At 38.9% G+C, this 15247-nt stretch overlaps 1 protein-coding gene and 2 long non-coding RNA genes across 4 annotated transcripts in view; 2 read left to right on the forward strand and 1 right to left on the reverse strand.

Moving 5' to 3' along the window:
- The window catches only part of LOC103457848 (uncharacterized), a 31317-nt gene extending 25187 nt beyond the window's left edge, over positions 1–6130 (reverse strand). Inside the window, exons 1-3 of the long non-coding RNA XR_532487.2 lie at positions 5975–6130; positions 4211–4342; positions 2340–2432 (exon numbers count right to left, since the gene is read on the reverse strand). This is a non-coding gene — a long non-coding RNA (uncharacterized LOC103457848). The remainder of the gene's footprint in view (positions 1–2339; positions 2433–4210; positions 4343–5974) is intronic.
- On the forward strand, positions 4338–4862 carry LOC103457847 (uncharacterized). The gene is made up of 2 exons (XR_532486.1): positions 4338–4495; positions 4627–4862. It is a non-coding gene; the product is annotated as an uncharacterized LOC103457847 (long non-coding RNA).
- A 3919-nt stretch (positions 6131–10049) lies between the features above and the next one.
- runx2b (RUNX family transcription factor 2b) overlaps positions 10050–15247 on the forward strand; it is a 98488-nt gene continuing 93290 nt past the window's right edge. The window contains exon 1 of one of the 2 annotated variants that reach the window (XM_008398276.2): positions 10050–10149. In XM_008398276.2, coding sequence (XP_008396498.1) covers positions 10083–10149 — 67 coding nt within the window. In that variant the 5' untranslated portion in view covers positions 10050–10082. The remainder of the gene's footprint in view (positions 10150–15247) is intronic. The other variant, XM_008398272.2, reaches the window with a different exon arrangement.

Consider the following 15247-nt stretch of genomic DNA (forward strand, 5'->3'; position numbering starts at 1 on the left):
TGACTCCCCCTCCTCCCGGCGCCCGCCACGTCACAAAACTTCCTACTGGCGCCCCTGTTGAGCTCTGAATGTTTTGGTGACTAAAAATGTCTAATTTTAGTCTCTTATTTCATCTGTTTTACAATATGGCTCACTGGGGCAAGCTCGGCGTAATTTTTTCCCCCACCATCATGTTCTAAACTGAGCAGCATGGCTGTAAATTAAATCGTTCCCCTCTCCGTACAGACAGAAAACTTCGCTTGTAGATTTTCCAGGAGGGAGCTCGGAAAGGGTGAAGGGGCACTGTCTCGCAGGCAATTATTATAGGGTGAACTTAATAAATCAAAGCAGCTGTTAGGCAGACCATCTTTCCTCTTCAACGCGGCGATTAAATATCCATGAGAAACGCAGCTCGAAAAACATGAGCGAACAGCAGGACAGGGGAAGGTGTGAGGAAAAACTGCAGCGGCTCGTCTCGCGGGGCTAATTTCACCGGCAATAAAAGAAGCGAACAGTGTTGCTGATATTTCAGTTTAACCTTTTTCGGCGTGAGCAGCTATCGGGGAACATCCGCCAGGGAGCTTCGCGGCCTGATTTATTACGGCGGCCCACGAAGCAGCGGCCACAGGAGCAGCGAAACAGACCCCGGGGGGGTTGATAACGACGCTGGGCGATGAAAAGGCCGCAGCTACCAGCAGCCACCCTCCCGCCTGCGCCTTACAGAGAGAGGAGAGCCGCGGAGACCACTCCAGCCAAAACCGTGCACCTGGACCCATGCTCTGCTTCGCCAACTCTCTTTCCTGTTCCTGTTTCCTGTTATGACGTGTAATTTGAATTACTTCTCTCTCCGGCGTTTCAGCTCCAGAGAAGGTAAAACGGTCATTCAAGCATTGAAGCCACCTGGGACAACAGGTTGAGCAAAGCACAAGGGAGTTGGTGCTCTGGAATATGTCTGCGGACAAATTAGTCTGCCTATACTGATTACTACGGCCAGCCTCCCTCCTGGCAAACACAACCTCCCCCGTGTGACAGCGTTGCAAAGAAAAACACTGTCAGCTTACATTATGTTGCGACATTTTTTTTTTTTTTTCCTATTGACAAAGCCGTGGCATGAGGGGATAAGCGAGTAGAGGACTTGTGCAATATATTTGAAAAATAATTGTCATTCAAACTGTGTGGGAAAACCAAAAAGTATTTCAAAAGTTTATTTGAGCAATAATCTAAAATAGAAATGTACACTGCTTCAATTACCGATGTGACAAATAAGTAAGATTTAATTTTGTAATTTACTTTTATTTATTTATTTTTGATGAGTGATACTTCTTGCCGCCATTTTTTTTTTTTACCAACTTATCAACAATACGAGAGTTTTAATACTGGTGCTTAAAATTTTACTTAATGCTTTTTGAATGAATATTTGCAGGTAAAAGGCCTTAAAATAAACAACTCTTTTATTGATGATGAATATTCTCACAATAATAATAATAGCTTCCACAAAATAAGTCGATGACATCATGATTGGGAGCGCAATTTTGACACAGCCACAAGAATAATCTAATCTTATAATTTTTTTTAGGTTGTGTTTATAAATTTTATTAATATGTGTCTTCTTATTTCCCTTTGTCGTTAAACTAAATAAGTGGAGTCAGAGGCCTGTTTCTGCTAGACACTTTTCAAAATGGGCAAGACAAGAGAACATACTGCCAATATAGTGAGGTAAAACAAAAAATAAAAAAAAAACAAAGCTTCCTTTAAAAAAAAAAACTACTGCAAATATTTCAGTGTTAAATTATGCTGCAGCAAATAAAATTAAAATGATTCTTCTAAAGCTTTTTTTACAGATCTGCAGTACAGGTAAAAGGTCACTGTTTACACCTTATTGTATAATATAATCACCATCTAATGGCAATCATAATCATGGATTTTGTATTCCATTATATTCATGGACTTAGCCCATACAGTGAATCCAGGTTGTGAGACTTTTCCCACCACTGTGGAATCGCCCACTCAGGCCCTTTTGATGTCGATTTCTCACACGCTTGAACACTGGGTGGCACTGGTGCCAAGACCAGCCAAGACCAGCAACACACCAGCAGACAGTGAAAGAAACTGTGGTTGCCAGTCTAGCTGTCGGTCCTCTCTCTTTTTCTCTCTCTCCCGCTCCTTTCTTTCTTCCTTTCTTTCTTTCTCTCTCTTTCTCTCAACGTCCTCCTGCATCAGCAGAACTCAAAACTCTCCGCCGGGCAATATTTAGGCATAAAACAAAAATACGAAACTCAGTTTCTATGATGTTAGACCGAGGTAAACATAAAAAATGTGGACTGACCCCCTCCGCCTCCCCCTCCGGAAATCTGACTCACATTTCAGCACCAGCGTACGTTATAATTATTCTGACCACTCTGTTCCTTCTCTCTTCGTTTTCTTGTCCTTATCCTCCTCATTTCCTGCCGCCCCTGTAGGACAGAAATAGATGGGAAGATTCCTGTAGACACTAAACACACACACAGTACTCTCACTACAAGCGTTTTCCGCGTATGAAATTTGCTCTTTTGATTTAAAGTCTCACAATATATCTATGAGCTTTGTGTCTGTTTGCTTTTGAGCAATTACACTGCAAGCGCTTGCCTTTGTATCTGGCGCGTATAATTCCGTTCCGGGTTCCCAAAAAAAAGGCTGCTTATTATTGAACGGACTCTGTTAAGTTTCAGGAGGACATCTATTAGGAGGTTAGCCAAACACTATCAGCTAATACGACCTGTAATTACACCAGCAGTGAGGAAACGCAGCGAGCTAACACCAGCATGGAAACAATCTGACAGTGCAAACACCGCAGCTAAGCCACTTCATCTCTGTATGTGCATTTGTAAAAGCGCGCGTGTGTGTATGTGTGGACAGAGGCCTCCTTGCGCAGATTGTGGCTGTGCGAATTGTCAAATTGGAGTGGATGTTTGGGTGTGGAGGGAGCACATCTGGAGGGAATTTATTGTATAATTCAGTCTATTATTGCTGTGGTCGGTGCTTAAGGAGCACGCACACAATTACCGTCCACTCTGCAAGGCTACAAGTGGCCTCTGGCCTAAACTAATAAACTGCGGACGAGGGTGGAGAGAGGAGAATTCATTTGAGGTTATCATCATCGCACTCCTCTCTGCTACCTCTCAGACTGACACTTACCAGAGTTTATTATAAATCAATGAGCAGCACTTAAAGTTAAAGCCCAGATTGTGGTCAGATTTGATGGGGATCTGGTTTTGAAGATTTGCATTAGATACAGACTGAGACAAAACAACTCACTTAAATTTTAAAGTTTGACGTATTGAATTATATTTCCTAATGTCCATCTTATCCAATGCTGGGTTTTTTTTGTGTGTGTACTTTATTGTGAATTATGTTAGAAGACAATTTCTAGGTTTTAGTATCCACTACTTAGACGTTCTATCCACCACTCGCATGTAAAATATACATTAGCAGAGAGATTATTTTAAAAAAACTAGTAATGTAACAATATCCCATGCCATGAAATCATACATGAAATTACACTATCCGTGTCAAAGACAAATCTATCTTGCGAAATAGCGTTGCTAGTTGAAGACTTTGTCAATATATTTTACAAGTATTCAGCAGCTCCATCAAAAAGCAACTAGTGGCAAATCTCGCAATGTTTTCCGATTTTACTGTACAGACTGACATAATGGTTGTAAAAGTTGTTCTTCTCGATGAGCAACGGGTGTGGCTCCGTCCTGAAACACGTACAGTCCAGTCCTCAGAGCCCTCGACGTTTTGTGGGAACCAATGGCTCCTTTTCTTAATGAGGAGCTAGCAATGACGCGCTAACACCTATGCAGTTGCTGTTCGCATGTTAAAGTGAAAAAAGGAAGTAGCTTTGGGTTCCTTTGTTGCCTTGACAACGTTGGCCGGTAAAGACCGCTCGTCAGCCTGCCCAGGAACGCCGGATATTTAGGGTAGGTGGAAGTGAGAATCGTGCAACTGGAAACTGTTAGCTGCTATCGAGGCTAAAGGTTGCCCCTTGCTGCACAGCTTTCTGGGAATAAAATTAATCTGGAAACAAAAGCATGGAGATTCTCAGTTTTTCCAAAAACATTAAGATTTCACCCACGTGTGAATGTCGTCGTGAAGGATTCATCCCCTCATGAATGTCTCCTATCATTATTTACTTTCTTTACTTCAAATGAATCCTGTTTACGAAGGTTTTACTTTCTGATTGACCTACCTGATAAGGGCTCAAACCTTGTTGATCCGTTTAGAGTTTAGACACGTTCTTCTCAGCGCCCTCCTTCTCTATGATGTCACCTGGTTATGCGTTGCCATGGAAGAGGAACTGGTGCGTTCAATCAGCCTCAATCTAAAAAAAGAAACACACAGACTGGAGGGAGGGGTGATGACCTGGACTGTATACATTTTTGTTTATTGTTTGCTTTTGAAGTCGAGTTTTTCAAGTGAGTTTATAGATATATAAGTAATATCATTGTCTCGATGGATTCTTGAAAAAGAAAAAGTGAGTACATTAAGTAGGTGCATGAGGAGGAGATCTGTATTGGTTTATGAGGTGACGGCTTTTCATATACATTAACTCGCGCCATGAAACAGTCCAAAGTTAAACCCACTTCGTCTTTTCCATTTTACCAGGCTTCCTGGAATAGACTGGTGAGGCGTTCGGGATAAAGACTTTACCAGGGGGGAAAAAATCTGCCCAGGCCAGCCCGGACTCTATCTGACTGTGGCAACCCCGAATGACCCACGGCATGTGTGTGCGTGTGTGTGTCTGTGTGTGTGTGTAAGTGTGTGTGAGGGAGTGATTTTGGAGCTCCTGACAGTGTTGGCGAGAAGCTCGTAACCCAGAACAATAAAGTACTTCTCCTCCAGGCCTCCCAGCAGTGATCTCCGCCAGAAGTGAAAGGTTCAACTTGCTGCACGTGTCAGAGTTTTGACCTTTTACCCTCGGAGGCTGTTTGTCTCTCGCTCGTTTTCTCTGCCTCCACTTTCTGGCCCTGCGCGTTCATAGTCTGAGACGTTATTTCTTTCTTTTTGTGTCCGTTATTAATGATGAGTTTAGTTAAAATGTTTTAATATTTCATTGCTGATTCTTGGACTTAGTGACCAAGTGATTCTTATTCCGAGAGAGCAGTTTGTTTATTTCTTAAAGTAATAGCATACCCACAATTTCTCTAGATTGAATAAGCAATAGACAGTAACGCTACACATAAACTCTATTTAGACAAGAGTGAATGTTAAGATAATGCAATTAAGATGAATAAAAGCCTCAAAAAAGTAATATGAAAAGTCCAATCTGAAACTCTTGGAACATTTCCTTTGATTTAGTAAGAATTAACCAACATTTTTCTTTTTTTAATATGTGATTTGGCTGTAATAATATTACACACTTATTTCTTTGTATCTGAGAGCTAACAATGAAATATGAGAAGATATTTGTTTTGTACTGGTGGATTATTTTCATTTGAAGAGTCATTAAACACTTGAGCCGTCGGACGGACTAAAAAGAAGACAATTTCTCAAGATTATCAAAGACAAGGTTTGGTTGGTTGCCATCAAAGAAGAAAAAAAATGGCGGTTATAGTTTCTGCACGAAAACAAAAATGCAGGAATGATTTTATATATTTTTGTTGGGGGTCACATTTTTAAATAAAAACAACAAATCAGATATTACGCTCGGTGCCAGTCCTTTCTAAATATATGAATAATTCCGGGATCAACAGCTGAAATTGGAGTCTGGTTCGAAAAAATCGCAATCAGATGTGAGTGGGCGCCTGTTTGAGTTAAAAACACAGATCTATCTGTTTTACACTGAGCTTTGTAGAAGTGTAACGTAAACCAGAGAGATTTATGTGGGCTTCAAACAGAGTTGTTTACGCATATTTGGCTGCAGAAGATCACCAAACCATTTCTACAGAGTTTTGGGCTCCACAAATCCATACGCAGCCAGACATAAACACAAGGAATCCTAGACCACTGTTACCTTCGTTGTGCAAGATGACCATTGAAGACCAATCGACGAGCCAGGTTTATAAAAGTTGTTGAATCCAGAAAGTAGCTCATGGGAATGTCTAGGCAAGTACGGGCATTTGTTTGACTGGCTCAAAAATGATGTTGATGAGGGCATGGCAGGGCTACAGGATGAAGACAATACTGTGCAATTAGAAGACCACAAATTTCCTTATAGATATCAAAAAAATCTGTGGAGCAAGCTGTGTGGAAAAAATGTAAATGGTCTGACCTCCTCTGTTTGGAGCCAATTAAATGTAAACAACAGAAAATGAACGTTGCTGTACAGTAACATCTCACATTTATTTTAGTAAATGAACTCTGAATTCAAAAACGTATTGTATAGACACATTAAACTCACAGTGATATATTTAAAGCATTTGTGCTGATAATAGTGTAGCGCATATTAAAAATCTTGGTAACACTTTATTTGAAAAGGTGCATAAGACTGACATGACACTGTCATAAACATGAAGTCTTTATGAATGTTTATGAAGGTTGCCATGGAGTGTCATTTGGTAAATAATGACACTTTTAATGCAAATATGCGTTAAAAGTCCATTAAAAGTGCCATCTTTGCATTAAATTGTCATTATTTATGAAATAATGCAAAGTTGGCACATTTAAAGGACTTAATGCAACTTTTAGAGCAACTTTGCATTAAAACTGTCATTATTTACCAAATGACACTTCATGACATCAGTCATAAAGACTCCTTCATGTTCATAATAGATGTAATGTCATGTTTATGACAGTATCATGTCAGTCTTATGCACACTTCTTCAAAAAAAAAAAGTGTTACCACAAACCTCAAATTTGATTTCTTGGAAAACTATACTACATGATACCAGCTAAAAAGTATTCTTGATTCAGATTTTTTTTTTTTTTTTCTTATGGCCCACACACTCACGTTGAAGAAAGATGACTTGATAGGTGCCTGGCAAACCCCATTTTTTCCTTCTACTTAACTTCCTTTCAATAGGATCAGTTGCAGAACTGTGTGAACAGCCAGCTTCTTTAGCTACAACCTTTAGCGGCTTTGGCCTTCCCTACTGGTGGAGGGTGTTAATGACTGTTAAGTCAGCAGCTTCTTCATCATTCATCATGGTGTAGACCTTGACATGACTGTAATATACATTTTATTTCTAAAGACCTTTTTTCTTTGGTAATAGAGAGCCATGATAATGAAAATTGATAGAAAATACTTTAATTCTATCACTCTGTGTGTAATAAATCTTTATGGAGTAGAGGAGTTCCCGTATTTTAATTGAATTCTGGAAATTATGGTTTTGATTTGCTGGGACGCACCTTCATGTCGCGAGGCCGGGGATTAATTGGACGGACAGACAGACATTTAGACAGATCGCTCGCTCCCGTTTCCCAATGCAACCGCAGCATTGTCTCATTTCTGCGAGGTGTTATGTCTGCTGGGTGCAGCGCAATCCCCCCCAGCTCTCTAGCGATGTGGATGCGCTACAGTATTTACCAATATTGAAATAGCTTGGGATGAAGTGAGTATTAAATCAGGAATGTGCTTGTGGCAGATCTCCACCCTTGATAATATGGGGTGTTTTTTTTCCCAAGTGGTTTTGCCCACTTGTTTTTCCCACTATGTTTTTTTCTCCCTGCGCAATGCTCTTTCACTCTTCCAGTAAAACAGTGCATATGTGAGTGTGAGTGTGTGTGAGTGTGTACGTGTTTTTCAAGGCAGCTTGTTTTTATTCCGGTTGCTGTCTGTGTTTGTCGTTATACTATCTTTACAAGTCTCGGGTTGTAAGCTGGAATGTAAAGTCACACATGTCCAAGGAACACAATAAAATCTGCGGGTTTCACTTCCTATGTACAGGCTCTTGGCTATGCAATACGCATTTATCTTGCTTATTCACATAGTTAGGCGTGCTATAAAAAATGGCAAACTTCCCCCCGGCCTGTTGTGGTAAATAGATGTTGTTTAAAGCTTCTGAATTCGGACATTACTGGAAAACGCAACCATCTTGTGCTACGGTAAGCAGGTTCAGAATGGGTCCTTCCTTTTGTGCGTCTAATTTGTAAAGGGACACGTTCAAGAAGAGCCACATGGACATTATCATTCAGCTTGAGCAGGGATAGTGGTTGTGTGTTTATTATTACTCTATCCCATTCATTCGAGGCGTTTCATTCATTTTGGTTTTTTTTTGTTTTTTTTTTCCCCTTAACTGTGCCACAGCGTTCAGTAGTCAAAATGATAGCCTACTCCTTTGTCTGTCCCAATGTACAATTTACACAGCTTGGTGATTTGGTCAGACAGAGACCACACGATGAAGGCGATATACCACAGAGCAAGTGGCAAAAGGATAGGAAACATGCAATGAAAAGTGCAATGAAGTGGATGAGGTCACCCACATTCAACAAGCGAAAATCAAGAGACTCACAGCCTCAAAATTAAAGATGATCATTTCTCTGACCTACAACATTTATGCAGCCACCACTGAAAAACTTACACGAGTCAAGTGTTTTTTTTTTCTTCTTCTTCTTCCTCCTTTCCCTTTCTTCCAGGCAAGTCTGTGCATACATTCATTTAAGCTGAATGTAGACAAACCACATGAGAAGAGGATACAAACAGAAGCCAATTAAAGAACGAATGGGGGGTGGGGGGGTTACAACAATAAAATTAATGTCATGAAACAGCTGCGGTCAGTGTTTGTGTGACACTTCACAGGCTTCCATAAAAGAGAGGGCAGAAGAAACTGTTTAGGTATAATGACTGGGAACCAGTTCACATTCCTGATTTCAATGGCTTTGTTTTTTTTATTTTTAGTTTCGACTTGAAAGGGTCAGGAAATGTGGGTTATTATTTTTGGTTGTAACTGAGTTTTTTTAAGGATTAAGAAATGAAGTGTCTTCATTTAGTCTTTATTTTGCCACTTGAACAACATTTGCCATGTTGGCAAATATCATCATAGATTATACGAGTAGTGTCGCCCCTAGATGCCAACTTAAATCACTTATTGGTTTTTGTTTATATGTGATAGCTAAACTCTAACAGCTATAAGTCTGGCAAGGTGATCTTGTGATTTCCTCAGTGTCATGAGTCTCCACCAGCCTTTAAGGGTAACGCCCACAGAGGCTGATGCTTTCCATTTCCTCAGAAATTGCAGTTTATCATTGTGGATGAAATATCCTGACAGCAACTGAAGAAAGCCATGATTTATTTTGCCTCACAAATTAATTTCCCTCCATGTTATGAACTGGCATGCTGGAGTAGCGTTCGCTGCCATCTGTTTAAACTCTTAAATGTATTGCAACAATTTTTGTTTCAATCTATATAGTTACTAAACTTATGGTAATCTCATTTGATATTTATAACTATGGCACATTAGCATAAACAAAGGTAAATGACAGCCAGAGCAGTTCAGAAATGCTTTGTAACTGTGGGAACTTTCTTGGAAACTTTTTAGCTTAATGATGTTGTTTAATTCATTCCTCGAATTCCACCAGGGGGCGTCACAGCGGACCGGAAGTGACATGACGGCGAACCGGAAGTGGCTGCACGGAGATTCGGAAGTTGTTTTCTGTCACCATTTGCTAAAGCAAGTAAGCTAAATTAACATTTAAGCTACTTACTTACTTTTTTAAGTATTGCTCAATGTGGTGAGTTGATGAATGTTGTAAGCTATTGAGCGATATGTGTTCTATATGTGTGTTTTGACAAATTAGCTTTAAGCTAATGAAAATGCTAGTGGTTTCATGCTTTATTTTGTACATTAGTTGCTAATTAGCACAATGGTAGCTCTTGTTTATTGCACAGTGGCATGTAATGCTGATGTCCATTACACCTTAAAGTATTCAAAGAGTTAATTATGTGCCTTATAATCAATTATAATTGGTGATGATATGATAATATAATTTACTTTAAAGGTCTAAATCGAAGTTTTACGTTTTAGTTGATTTGAATATTATACAGTACTAAGTATTGCAATTTAGTTTTCATTTTGTTTAGTTTAACTGGCACTTTTTGATACTGAGTTTCGCCTGCCGTTTCTGTGCAGAACATTCTCCAGGCAGGGAGTGAGACGTGCTGTGGGCCTGCAAACACACCAGAGATGAGTAGAGCAATGAAGCCTCTGTGTGTCCTGCCACTTCTTGCTTTTATCTTTAGCTACAATAAAGGTAAGTATAGCCAATATAACAGCACAAATGTTGTGTTTACACCAGCTAGTGTGGTTAAATAAAAACATGATTTTTACTAAGAAACTTGTGGTGGACCGGTGTTGGTTGCATTTAATCCTCTGATGCACAACACATGTGCACTCTTTCTAATCCTAAGAAAGGGTAAAAATGTCCCAATACATTTATTTGATGATGATTTTGCTTTTTGTCTTTAATATTTAATTTAACAAATTTTTGCTTTTTTTTTTAGCACATAATGTTTACAGACATGCAACAAAAAGAACCTATTTGTCACTGTATAATTTGGAATTAAGTTATTTGATATCATATATCATATTAATTTGTTTTAAATGGCTACTTTACCATTAAGTGGGGTCTAACTATGAAATATTGCAGCATGCTTGTTTTTTTTCTTTTTGTTACCAAAGTGTTATTAAGCTATAGTGTATCTGTACTGTAAGCTCATGAAATATAACTATGTAAAAATATAATTTAACTCATCACATCTCAAACTCTCGTATAAAACATGTTTTTATATGCCTCACACATGACCATAGCATGTTCTGCTGACAGACTCTCTCAGTCTAACACTATAATCCACTGTATTTTACTGTATTGCACTTTAAGCCATCCTTAAATTTTTCTTATCAATAAATCAAACAAAACAATATATTATTAAACAAAAAAAAATCAGTCACAAAATCATTGTGCTAAAACTTACATTTTTTATACTGTACAGTCACTTGTCTGTCTGATTCCACTGCACAGTTTCTGGACATCGTCCAGTGTCTCGTTTTTTGGGCGTCTCCCTTTGAAGACACGGCCTCCGATTGCGTAGTGTGCCCTTGCGTTACAAATTAATTGCAAATGTAGGCGGCTTGTTTCTGCCCCACTTGTGCAAACTTGATTTAGAATCCAAAAGCTTGGTCACTGGGTAGGAAAAGAAGAAAACTAAAATAATTTCTGCTAAAATAAAAAAAAAAAATAAAATTAAAAAAAAAAGTTGTGTGAATGCAATTAGGTCACCAACGAGGTAACTGGAGAATGTCTGGAACAGTGATTTATGAAAGTTACTGCAAAAAAAAAAAATCAATTTGTTCACTTTTGTTGCATATTGTGCATCAAATATAAACACAGTCTTCATAGGCTGCCTTTCAGTAAAAATAGCAGAATAAGTTTGCATTTAGATTGTCAAAGTAGGACAATATGCGAGCAGCGTAGCTGAGGATTTGTGTAAAATAAATAACAGTTTATGTGAGCAAACAAGCAGAAGAGAAGCTAATGATATGATAAAGACACACTGATGTCATCTTTTATGTGCGGTTTGAGAGTAAGCCACGTTTCACGGTGGCATATTTTGACCTTATTTCTTTCCTTACCAACGTCAATCCGAATGGTCAGCAGAAAGACAGTTGGTTCTTGTGAACCCGGGTTGATGTCGGGTTTCAAAGGCTAAACGCGCTCCAAGTTCAATCACTCAGGCTCTTTCGCTGTCAGGACCCATAAACAGCGTCTCCGCAATTACCAACAATTACAGAGTAAACTTCCACCTACTGTTACTGAATGATTTTTTGTATGTTTTAAGGGGCCTTATAAATGAATCTGTGTGAAGAGCTGTTTGTTTTTGCGTTGGGACCACAATCTTCTAATCCTGGAGCACTTCAAAGTATTTACAGAAACAAGCCATAACAGGATCAGCCTCTGAACAAGCCAACAGATCAAAGGGAGGGGCTGCTGCCTACATAAATATGGAAATAAAATGACTCAGTGGGAACTTAGGGTGTAACAGAGACTCTCCGGCGGACGAGAGGAATTGATTGGGAGACGGACGAGAGACAAAGATTCTTGTTTTAAATCCAGGACCTTGATGTTGACCATTTATTAATGTAGTCAAACTGCTTGAGTTATTATTGTGATTTTTTTATTACTGAGGAGCAGTAATAAAATTAATAGTTTTCAAACTTTCCCTACACATCCAGTCCATTGATTTTTTTTTTCTATATTGAGTGAGTTATTGTGTTTCATCTAAAGTAACTAAAAATAATAAATATCAAAGGCAAAATGCTTGGCAGATGCCTTTGGATGCATTGGCTCATATTAAAGTACACAGTAGTTCACTTAATAGTTTGACTGAGTCATAAATATTATTAAAACAAATCAACATCACTTTTACGACTGAATGTTTTCATAAGAAAAGTCAGACCACGTTAATAATGTTGCTTAAATGAAAAAAAAGACGTTGTGTACTTTTATATTATTCCGTTGTATCTCTTTGTAATTATGTCAAAATATCAGCTGTGATTCATAATGAAGATTTTGATTGACAATTTGTGTTATGTTTTTTCCCCACTCTTTTTGCCTATTTTACATGTGAAGGACTTTGATCACTTTATCGTGTGTGATGTGGCTATGCAAATAAAGATTGATTGAACGATAGGATAAAGACGAACAGATTTGTCCCCTTTAAAGACAATATCGACAGTGTAAACTCGACACAGAAGAACTTCAGTTTCTCTGTAAAGCGAGGAAATTGAGTTCGAATGAAAAGTGTTCATGGATTGTTCTTAGTAAATACCCTCATATCACTGCTAATCAAACTGTGGACAATAGAGCTGAAGGAAGCCTCTGTGCTAAAAATGCTTGTTGAAGCAAAAAGTGTGGAAGGACTTTAGTAAAAAGGTAAAACAGGGCTTAGGTCAGACCCATTATATTTCTGGCAAAACATAATCTCGGGTGTAAGAGGAGGTTGTTAGCCGTCACTGTTAATACGGATAGTGAGCCATTAACTACGACTCAAGCTGCCATTAGAAGGAGGCTTGTCCCAACCGTAGTAGAATGGATGGGGACAGTTCAGGGATGATTTGAGTATCTCTGAAGCTGAAATATACTGAAGCCAACAGTGCTCATCTGGACGAGATTGTATAGCAGTTGGAAGCAGAACCTATTGATTTTAAAACAGATTGATACAGTTTTTTGTTTTGGTGATTTCAGGGAATTTAAAAACTACAAGGTTTCCTATCTAGTGTCTAATAGTGAGTTTAATTTGGTATATTTAACCTGTGCTTCAGGGCTATTGGTATTCAGCTGTATGCTTTTATTTAACGTCGTAACTCAGGTGTGGTTACTGTAGGCCCTGGTCTTACGTTTTACAGGTCTCTGTGGATTGGTAACTTCTTTTTGACTTGTCTCGATGTCATCCACACACGTGGAGATAAAAAGAAGACAGAGACGGATTTGGTGTGAGATAAAAGTGCCTATTTACTGCTTGGTCTATATTCTAAGTATATGTCCAATCAGAGCTAGGTATTGTGCAGTTGGTGCTTTTAGTCAATTTTCAGTTAATCAAATCCGACTGAAAACTGATTAAATACAAGACTATGGAACACAAAATGTCACCAAAATCACTCTGTTCCTCTAAAATCTTTCAGAAAATCATGAAAGTGCATCAAATCGTATTGTCTGCTGAATATCGTGATATATATCGTATCATATTGTGAGATTATTGTATCGCTACAGCCCTAGTCTATAATCAACCTATCACTGAAGAGTAGATTTGCTCCTTCATCATGTCAAAATGGGGAATGCTCAGTTTGAGCATCCAGTGGGGGAGTTATCAGGTGTCGCCCAGATCGAGTTCATGTCCCACAGGGATCAAATTCTGTGGGATGATGTGGCTAAAAAAAAAAAAAAAGTCTGGGAATCACTGATCCTTCTCTGTGCAGTTATTTTGTTGGTCAAATTACTGGTAATAAGCCTGAAGTTTCCACCTCCAATAAAAAAAAGTTGTACTATACATTTTATATAAAGCACATATATACCGTACTTCTGAACCAATTCCACTGCGCTCTGTTGTGTTTGTCTGGTTTTACTACTGCTGTTCATAACCAGTCCTCTGAACCTCATAAGCTGCTGTAGCGGTAACACAACCTTATGAATTAACTGGATATGAACAGAGAGAGTCTTAAAACTTACAGTACTCTGGCCCTTGAGAACCAGAATTGGACGCCTCCGTGTTCACTGATATGCTCAACTTAGGGCAACTAACTGTAGGGCTTCTAAAATTCAGTAAACGTCAGCTCAGACCATTCATCAATGCTTTTTTTGACTTCCTTTCACATCTTTCATGGCCAAGTTGTTATCTTCCTGCACTTTTCTGCCATGCAGACATCCTAGTCACGTCATCCCTTCACAAGTTTCACGGGTTTTGAAACAGATTACTCAATAGACTTAAATTTATTGTGCAAATCCTATTTAAGCTAGAATAGGAATGCATATCATCACGTTTGTCTCATGCAGTCTTCATAATTTAACCTTATTTGAACTCCAATTTTATACTTGCAAAAATGCATTCAGTTGCTTGTTGCCCACCGGCAACATGCGGCCCAAATCCATGCAGTGATGTCATTTTTTGTGAACCAGGTACATAAGATGAGTAGCTCTTCCAGGCCGCAAAATATTATGAAGGTAATAATTATCTGCTGGATGCTGACTCTGTGGCTAGGTATGGATTCAACAGAAACATAAGTCAGCATTTGAGCACTTTAAACTCTAAAACTTAACTGGAAAGTTGGCAGCCAAGCTTTGGTGGGAAATGTTATCCCTGTAACCAATGTTTGTATGCACAGGAGATAAATTTTGGTGCAGGGAATGTCAGTTTTCCATGTGAGTGCAGTTCAAAATTAAAAACAGCCCCATTCATAAAAAAAGTATTAAGAAAGTCTGAGGCCTCGGTTCTCAAAAGGAGAAAGGTAGAGCTTCAGTCTCTGCCTTTGGCAGAGCAGTTTAAGCGTCTTAGTGTGTTGTTCACGAATGATGGTAGGATGGTGTATGGATGGACGGACTGAGGATCCGTCTATTCTTGTTTGTTGAAGAAAAAGATGAGGGAAAGAAAAGGAAGCTCTTGATTCATTTGTTTCAATTATAACTTGTCTATGGCTGAATATGGATGGCTGGAGTAAGCTTTCTTTGTAAGGTGGCAGGACTTTGCTTGAGAGATCAAGTCTGTCATCAAAGTAGAGTTGCTGGATTGAAAGGACTTGGGGATCTGTTCAGGATGCCTCCAGTTCGTCCGTTTGGGGTTTTACTTACTCACTGGCTT

Source organism: Poecilia reticulata, linkage group LG21 (assembly GCF_000633615.1).
Source record: "Poecilia reticulata strain Guanapo linkage group LG21, Guppy_female_1.0+MT, whole genome shotgun sequence".
In the NCBI taxonomy this organism is placed as follows: domain Eukaryota; kingdom Metazoa; phylum Chordata; class Actinopteri; order Cyprinodontiformes; family Poeciliidae; genus Poecilia; species Poecilia reticulata.